Consider the following 9,623-nt stretch of genomic DNA (forward strand, 5'->3'; position numbering starts at 1 on the left):
TAGTGGCCAACCAGATGCCCATGGGAAGGCCAAATGCAGGACCTGAGTGCAAGAGCATTCTGCCCTCCTGCAGCTTCTGGCAACTGGTTTTCAGAACCTTACTGCTTCTGACTATGGCGGTAGAGCACAGCTATCATGGCTAGTAGCCACTGATAGTCTTACCCTCTATGAATTTCTCTTAATCTTCTTTTAAAGCCATCTAAGCTGGTGGCCATCACTGCCTCTTATGGGAGCAAATTCCACAGTTTAACTATGTGCTGCATGAAGAAGTACTTTCTTTTGTCTGTCCTGAATCTTCCAACATTCAGTTTCATTTAATGTCCATGAGTTCTAGTGTAATGAGAGAGGGAGAAAAACTTTTCTCTATCCACTTTTTCCATGTCACGCATAATTTTATACACTCCTATCAACTATGGAATTTGCTTCCACAAGATGCAGTAATGGCCACCAGCTTGGATGGCTTTAAAAGAAGATTAGACAAATTCATGGAGGACAGGGCTATCAATGGCTACTAGCCATGATGGCTGTGCTGTGCCACCCTAGTCAGAGGCAGCATGCTTCTGAAAACCAGTTGCCGGAAGCCTCAGGAGGGGAGAGTGTTCTTGCACTCGGGTCCTGCTTGCGGGCTTCCCCCAGGCACCTGGTTGGCCACTGTGAGAACAGGATGCTGGACTAGATGGGCCACTGGCCTGATCCAGCAGGCTCTTCTTATGTTCTTATGTTCTTATGTTGCCTCTGACTCACCTTTTCTCTAAACTAAAAAGTCCCAAATGTTGTAACCTTTCCTCATAGGGGTGTTGCTCCATCCCCTTGAGCATTCTGGTTGCCCTTTTCTGAACCTTTCCAACTCTACAATATCCTTTCTGAGGTGAGGTGACCAGAAATGTACTTAGTTTTCCAAATGCATACTGCATATTGCAGCACAGATTTGTATAACGGCATTATGATATCAGCAGTTTTATTTTAAGTACCTTTCCTAATGATCCTAGCATGGAATTTGCCTTTTTCACATCTGCCACACACTGGATCCACATCTTGATCGAGTTATCCACTGTGACCCCAAGGTCTCATTCCTGGTCAGTCACCACCAGTTCAGACCCATGAGCGTATATGGGAAGTTAAGTTTTTTTGCTCCAATATGCATAACTTTACACTTGTTACATTGAATTGCATTTGCCACTTTATTGCTCATTCACTCAGTTTGGAGAGATCCTTGTTTTAACAACCCTGAACAATTTAGTGTCTTCAGCAAACTTGGCCACCTCACTGCTCACACTTAACTAGATTGTTTATGAACAAGTTAAAAAGCACAGGTCCCAATACCAATCCTTGGGGGACTCCACTTTCTCCAGCCCTCCCTTGGGAGAACTCTCCATTTATTCCTACTATCTGCTTCCTGCTACTTAACCAATTTCTGATTCACAAGAGGACCTCTCCTCTTATTCCATGACTGCTAAGCTTACTCAGGAGTCTTTGGTGAGCTACCTTGTCAAAAGCTTTTTGAAAATCTAAGTACACTATGTCCACTGGATCAACTGTATGCTTGTTGACATTCTCAAAGAATTCTAATAGATTAATGAGACAGGACTTTCCTGTGCAGAAGTCATACTGGCTACTTCAGCAAGGCTTGTTCTTCTATATGCTTGCTTAATTTGTCTTTAATAATACTTTCTACCAGTTTTCCTGGGACAGACGTTAAGCTAACTGGCCTGTAATTTCTGGGATCCCCCTGAATCCCTTTTTAAAGATTGGTATTATACTGGCCACTTTCCAGTCCTCAGGTATGGAGGAGGATCTGAGGGACAAGTTACATAGTTTTGTTAGAACATTAGCAATTTCACATTTGAGTTCTTTGCGAACTCTCAGGTGGATGCCATCTGGACCCAGCCATTTGTCAGTTTTTATTTAGTCTATTAAGCCTAAAACTTTATCTCTCATCACCACTATTTGCCTCAGTTCCTCAGACTCCCCTCCTGCAAAAGTTAGTTCAGGTTCCGGGATCTACCCTTTATACTCTACTACTGTGAAGACAGATGCAAAGCATTTATTTAGCTTCTCTGCAATCTCCTTATCCTGCTTTAGTGCACCTTTGACTCCCTGATTATCCAAGGATCTGATCGCCTCCCTAGATGGTCTCCTACTTTGAATGTATTTAAATAATGTTTTTGTTGGTTTTTATGTTCTTAGCAATGTGCTCCTCACATTCTTTTTTAGCATCCCTTATTGTCTTCTTGCATTTCTTTTACCAGAGTTTGTGGTCCTTTTTATCTTCCTCATTCAGACAAAATGGAAATGGACTGTCTTCAAGTTGATCCCGACTTATGGCAACCCTATGAATAGGGTTTTCATGGTAAGCTGTATTCAGAGGGGGGTTACCATTGCCTCCCTCTGAGAGGCAGTGACTGGTTCAAGGTCACCCAGTGAGCTTCATGGCACTGTGGGGATTCGAACCCTGGTCTCCCAGGTCGTAGTCGAACACTCTAACCACTACACCACACTGGCTCTCACATTCAGACAAGCAAGACAAGCCTTCCATTTTTTGAAGGAAGCCTTCTTACTGCCGGCGCCATGAGGGAGAGACTCCGAGGCCAAGCCGCCGTCTCCTCGGCAGCAGCTGCAGTGGTGGCCCCCACCTGCTCGCTGCGTAATGGGCTGCTGCACAACAGCTTCCACAGGCTACCCAGCAATGGAGAAGCTCCCCACCCGCTACTCTTCTGACAAGACCCGCCTCTGCCAAGCCCAGGCTCCCCAACTAAGAAATGCAGGACGCGCCGGAGGATGGACTCATGCAGAAAAAACAGGCCACACACCACTGGGGAGTCATTCAGCCAGCCCAAGAGGAACTTATGGTGGCACCCACTGCCCCAGAAGAGCTGCAAAACTATGAGGCCTGGGAGCTACCACTGCAGCGTTGGAAGGCCTGCGGGCCAGACCAGTTGGTCGGCCTGCGAGTTGCTGCCACCCTGTTTTCACTTTACCAGTGGCAGTGGAGTCCTGGGCCAGGGCATGCAGACAGAGACCCCCAGCGTCAAGCTGCACTACTCCTGGCCTGAGCTGCAGGCCGTTGCCATTTCGGACTGGTGTACCACCCCTTGAAATAGCTGTAAGTTCAGGCGAGATGGAATGCCTTTCCTGGATATTTTTTTCTTAATTAATGTTATTTGCTATTTAATTTATTTTTTGTACAATGTATTGCTTTATCGATGTATTGCTTTATTGATGTATTTTTATATTTGTGTTTACTTTTTATGTAAGCTGCCTTAAGTGGCAGCGGCGGCAGCAGCAATGGAGGGTGGGTTACCTTGCAGGGTTGTCCAAGTCGCTTGGTGGGGGTACGCAGGTCGTCCGCATTGGCGGCGGTGCAAGAGGTACCCTGTGGTGGTGGCAGTGGAGATGCCCACAGCAAGAAGGTGAGCAAACTAGTGGGGTGGCGGTGGAGGCAAGCAAGGCGCCCAGCGGTGTCTGGGCCTGGCCCTTGGTGGGTTGGTCAGTGGGGGGAGGGGACATGAGGGAGAGGGAGGGAGACCCATGGGGGCAGGGAGGACCCATGGGGAGGGACAGAGAGCTAGAGACTCATGGTGGTGAGGGAGCAGGGAGGGCTGGTGACCCATGAGAGGAGGGAGCAGGGAGGGCTGGTGACCTGTGGGGGGGCAGGGAGGGAAGGCTGATGACCCATGGAGGAGGCGACGCTGTGGTTACATGTCGGGGGAAATGAGTGAGTATTGGTGACCTGTGGAGGGGAGTGAGGGTGAACTGGTGACCTGTGGGGCGTAGGCAGGAGTTCTGGTGACCCATGGGAGAGGGAGGAGGAGCACTGGAGACCCATGGGGAGAGTGGGAGCACTGGCAACCCGTTGGGGGAAGGAGTGCTGGCAACATGTGTGCAGGGGGAGGGGCACTGTGGTGACCCATTGGGGGTGCAGTGGTGACAGTAGGTAGGGTTAGCAAGCGGAGCGAGCAGGGGAGGAGCCCCTAGTTCATTAATGTTTTGTATCTTATATACCAGCTCCCCACTTTCTCATCCTGCCCAAGAAGAAAATTCTTGAAAAAGAAAAAAGGACTGAGAATCCAAAGGAGCTGCCAACATTGATGGTTTTATGTGCAGGGAATACTAGCGGAGGCTCTTCATGTTTAATTAAAAATGTGATGAACTACACTTAAAACATTTTGTCACGGGTCCCACTTGTTTCCTACTAATAGGACTATCAATATTTTTATGCCATACACGGCCATCATAGAACCAAAGGCTCATGGAGTTGAATTCCGTAATACCACCCAAATAGCCAAATTTCATAATGTCAGTACAAAGCTATATAAACAGGGCAGGTATGGGGAACCTGTGGCCCATCCAAATGTAGTTGGACTGCAGTACCCATCATCCCTGACTATTGGCCATGTTGGCTTGGGCTAATGAAAGTTGGAATCCAACAACATCTGAAGGGCCACAGGGTGCATTGGCTCACACATGAGTGTAGAAGTGAAGCCATGGCTGAAGTAGATCCCAGCACCATTACCTCTCCTGACTGCTGCCACACACACTATCTGCTGCATGGACTTTGACAGACAACAACCTGCATTGTCTGCAGTGGAGACTGGCAGCTCCGATATCAACGGGGCAGTGAATCTGCTCTGGGTTTTACTCTAAATTTTCAAGGAGCTGTCCAAGGTGACCAATGGAGTAGTGTGTTAACTCATACTTATAGGTGATATCCAACAATATTCAGAACAGATCTATTGAAATCAATGGCTTTAAGTAACTTAAGTGATTTCCATTTCAGTGGGTTTACTCTGAGTAAGACTAGCATTAGACAACACCCATAGTTCACAGTGAGAGCAAATAAGAAAACTTTATTGTAGAACTGTGTTATCTCAAAAAGAGAAACACTTCATCAGGTGTGGTTTGGTGAATTCGACAACATCACTTTCAAGGGCAAGGCACCTGAAAAGTGCATGTTGTTGTTGTTGTTATTATTATTATATCACACCCTTCCTACCAGAAAGAGCCCAGGGTAGCAAACAAAAACCAAAACATCTTAAAAACATTTAAAAAATAAAACGTCTTAAAATCTTATTTTAAAAATTGTTAAAAATACCTTAAAAAGCAATTCCAAAACCGACATAAACTGGGATAAGGGCTCTACTTATAAGGCTTGTTGAAAGAGGAAAGTCTTCAGTGGGCACCAAAAAGATAACAGAGACGGTGTCTGTCTAATATTTAAGGGGAGGGAATTCCAAAGGATAGGTGCCACTACACTAAAGATCCACTTCCTATGTTGTACAGAATGGACCTCCTGATAAGATGGTATCTGCAGGAGGCCCTCGCCTGCAGAGTGCAGTGATCAACTGGGTATATAAGGGATAAGATAGTCTTTCAGGTATCCTGGTCCCAAGCTGTATAGGGCTTTGAGCACCAAAGCCAGCATCTTGAACTTAGCCCAGTAGCTAATGGGCAGCCAGTGCAATTCATTCAACAGGGGGGTGACATGTTGGCGATACCCTGCCCCTGTGAGCAGTCTCGCCATTGCATTTTGCACCAGCTGCAGCTTCCAAACCAACCTCAAGGGCAGCCCCACATAGAGGGCATTACAGTAATCTAGCCTGGAGGTACCAATGCATGGACAACAGTGGTCAGGCTATTCCAGAAACAGCCGCAGCTTTCTTATCAGCCAAAGCTGATAAAAGGCACTGAGGTCACCTGGGCCTCTAGAGGGATCCAGGAGTACCCCCAGACTAAGAACCTGCTCCTTCGGAGGGAGTACGGCCCCATCCAAAGCAGGCAATTGACCAATTATCCAGACTCGGAGAATTGTAGCAGCACCTTTGAAAAAGGCATAGGAACCTAGGAAGCTGCCTTATACTGAGACAGACCATTGGTCTATCTTGCTCAGTACTGTTTACACTGATCGGCAGTGACTCTCCAGGATTTCAGCTAGGATTCTCTCCCAGGCCTATCTGGAGATGCCAGGGATTGAACCAGGGGCATTCTACATGCAAAGCAGATGCTCTACCACTGAACTAGCAAGGAACATAGATAATAAGTACATATATAATAGGATCTGACATAATAAATATCGCAATTAAGCTTTCTCAAGAATTCTTTACAAATAATCTGGGATCTAAAGGGCGGTTGTTTCTTATTTCTGCTTTGCATTAACAGAAATACCAACGGGATAATGTATGTATACTCAATTCATGACTTTCCTAGCTCCTCTGGCAATACAATAGTCACCAAATGTGCATTTAAACAACCTCTCTAGACCATCACAAAAAAGTATTTCATGTATATTATACCCCATCCCCGTGGACTGAGGATGGCAATAACATGTCACAATAATTATAAAGGAACAATAAAAACATGATAAAACCAAGAAGATAAAATGCCAACATAGAATTAAAAAAAACCTATGAGCACAATCCAGCCAAATTTAAATGCATTTACATCCTGCTGATTTTAATGAGAATTAAGCATGTGCTTAACTCCCCATTCAAATCAGTGTGACCTCAATTGGGTGGAGTTGGAGCTCAGACTTTTGATAAGTTTCCAGGGAATGGAAATTCAACAACTGAGAGGCAGCCATCAAAACTTCTCTCCCTCTGAGCCATTGTTCACATTTTGGGCACATATGGTACAGTCAAGAGAAAGTTGATCTCAAAGAGTTGATGATGGGAAACAATGCATAAGAACATAAGAAGAGCCTGCTGGATCAGGCCCATTTATTCCAGCATCCTCTTCTTAGAGTGACCAACCAGATGCCCAAGGGAAGCCTTCAAGCAGGACCTGAGCCCAAGAGAACTCTCCCCTCCTGCATTTTCCCGCAACTGGTATTCGGAAGCATAACGCCTCCGACCACGGAGGCAGAACAAAGCCATAATGGCTAACAGCCAACAATAGTCTTATCCATGAATCTGTCTAATCCTCTTTTAAAGCCATCCAAGTTGGTACTATTTCCCCACATTCTACAACCTAATGCGACTGTTTGTTAATAATCCAAGGTGTTGCTGTTGTAAGAATTACTAAGGGCCAAACTAGACATTACATAGTAGACATAGCTATGGCCAACCGCATCTCTCCCATGCACCTCCATGGCAACATCCAAGAAAACAAAAGTGTGATGTGTCCTGACATCATCATACTCAACATTTCCCCACCCCAGTTCACTGTCTGCCACTTGCAAGGGTAAGGAGAAACACTCATGGTGATGATGCCATATTGTGTGTTTCATTTACAAATACTGCTGGGGCAGACAGCTACCGCTGCCACGCACCACCACCTTGGATCTAGTTTAGACTGTTAAGAGTGATAAGATCACTTTCACTTTTGGGATCAGGAGGTTTTTTTCTATTGGTGAAGACAGCAGGGCTTGCTTCTCTAAGTAAAGTAAATATGCACTGTGCGGTGATTAGAAACAGAGCTCCTTCAAACAACGGAGGTGTACATAGATCCCATTGTGTGAAAACTGCAAGGGATCTGTACAAAGGGTTAAGGGCTAACTTTTTTTAGCAATTAATATTTTTCTTCACAAGGTGATGTGGTGATGGTCTTCTATCAAATGCCTTCTTGTGTGTAAGTTACACACACACACACACACACACACACACAAGCAGTTACTCTGCTACCTCTTCATGTCTGAGAAGACTCACAGATCAGACTTACTGAGTCTGTGGTGAGACAGCCCGATGGTCATTGCAATTCTTTGTTACATTTATATCCCACCTTTCCTCCATAGAGCTTAAAGTTCTTCTCTCCATTTTATCCTTACAACAACCCTGTGAAGCAGATGAGGCTAAGTGACTGTGACTGGCCCAAGGTGAGCTTCATAGGTTAGCAGAGATTTGAACCCTGCTCTCTCAAGTCAAAATCCAACACTAACACCATACCTCCATTGGATGCAAGGGTGTCCATGGGGGGGGAGGTGGGCACTCTCCCCCCCCCGAATTCTAAATAGAATGGTGGGTGGAGTGGGTTGCCAATGACCTGTAGTAAGAATTCATGACCTTGTCCCCCCCCAAAAAAATATTTCTGCGGACACTCAACTGGATGAATATATTTCCAATTTCTGTAAGTAAGTTTAACAGATGCCTGCTTACTTTGTTGCTGTGGCAGTAAGATTAAAAAATGAAAGAATAAGGACGTTCATTTATTAACCACCGATAGAAAGGGTAGGGGGTGGAGTGGTACTTTGCCTGTCTCCATTGGGCGCCCAAACTCTTTCCAACAATCCCATAGTGTGCAGTACTTGACAGCAGTAATCCCACATTTCAGACATCACAATAAATCCCACAGAACAGACCATTCCAAATTAGCCACATCTCTCTGAAAATAGCATGCGATTGTGTCCAGTGTCACTTTTTTTTACACATACCCTGTCAGGTTTGCATACTTAATATATACCCCTCCTCCAAGAAGCTCATGGTTCTTCTTCCCCCTACTGCATCCTCACAACAACCCTGTGAGGTAGGAGCCTTGCATACAACTGTGGTTATACATTTACGGTGCTAAGTGCAAAAAGAAAAAGAGAAAAACATGCCTTTCTCTGGTAGAGAATTGCTACGAGACAATAATAATAATAATAATAATGATGATGATGATGTTGCTGGCCAACAAAAACCATTGTCAGTGTGGCGGATGCACATTTCTGGCGCTATAGAGCTACTGAAAGGGGGAACTAGCAGCAGAATTCAGTGCTGCTTTTTTCCTGAGCGGCGATCCCAGACACATTTACTGGGCCGAGAAGTGGCTTTAAACTTCGAGTCACTTATTAACGACGGAGGTGAAGACTTCTTTCTAACCCAGCCTGTCATTTGCTTACCTGATTTGCGTAGTACCACCCACTGGAAAGAAACCCACTGCTGATCTCTTTGCCCCCAAAGGGGGCATTTTGGACTAAGCGAGGCTTCGCCATTGTCAAGGCGACCCTTTGGAACCCTCTCTGGGGTCTTCAGCTGCGCTCCTCGGCCAATGTGGTCACCCCAAGCAACGCCATGAGCAATCGGAGCGAGGGGAACCGGATTTCAGACTTTCCTGCCACTTCCTGGTCTGGGATTGTTTGGGAGGAGAAAGAAAGGGATGTTTATTCTGGGACAAGAGGCCACTGTTTTCTGCGGCCGGAAGTTCGCAGGTGCTTAAAGAGTTCTTGAAAAAAGAAAGAGCCGCTGCTATGATTGGGGCGATGAGGTTATTCGTTTGCTTGCTTTATTCTTTTTTACATGAGGATGAAAGAAAAAAAATGCAAAAAGACGTGAAGAATTCTGCAGCAGCGCAGGAGTAGATTTGATAGCGGCTTGTGTGCTTTCGGTAGCCCTGCCCCACCCACCTCCTGTTTGAGCACTAATAGCCTGAGATTTAACTCTTGCAGTACTAATAGAGGAGGACACAGTAAAGAAGAACCACACCGTTGGATTGGAGGGGCAGACTCAAACGAATGGCCAAGAATGCCCTGTGAAAGACGTTTGTTCCTTCCGAATATAGGGTTGCCAGGTTCAGGGCCTGAGAATGATTCTGTATCTGTAAGAGAAGAGAAAATTCAACCAAAGGCAGGTTTTCTTGCAACACTGTAATGGGAAAAACGGTACCAAAAGGTGAAGTTCTCCCTTCCCCCTAGACAACTTTTAAAGATACAGAAG

General features: G+C 45.7%; 1 protein-coding gene across 4 annotated transcripts in view; it reads right to left on the minus strand.

The window, feature by feature from the left end:
* The window catches only part of NIPAL2 (NIPA like domain containing 2), a 54,134-nt gene extending 44,819 nt beyond the window's left edge, over positions 1-9,315 (minus strand). For 2 of the 4 annotated variants that reach the window (XM_061603751.1, XM_061603761.1), the window contains exon 1: positions 8,810-9,315. In XM_061603751.1, the coding sequence (XP_061459735.1) occupies positions 8,810-8,902 (93 nt within the window). In that variant the 5' untranslated portion in view covers positions 8,903-9,315. The remainder of the gene's footprint in view (positions 1-8,809) is intronic. The other 2 variants (XM_061603743.1, XM_061603733.1) reach the window with 2 other exon arrangements.
* Positions 9,316-9,623: the final 308 nt, after the last annotated feature.

Source organism: Rhineura floridana, chromosome 1, assembly GCF_030035675.1.
Source record: "Rhineura floridana isolate rRhiFlo1 chromosome 1, rRhiFlo1.hap2, whole genome shotgun sequence".
Classification (NCBI taxonomy): Eukaryota; Metazoa; Chordata; class Lepidosauria; order Squamata; family Rhineuridae; genus Rhineura; species Rhineura floridana.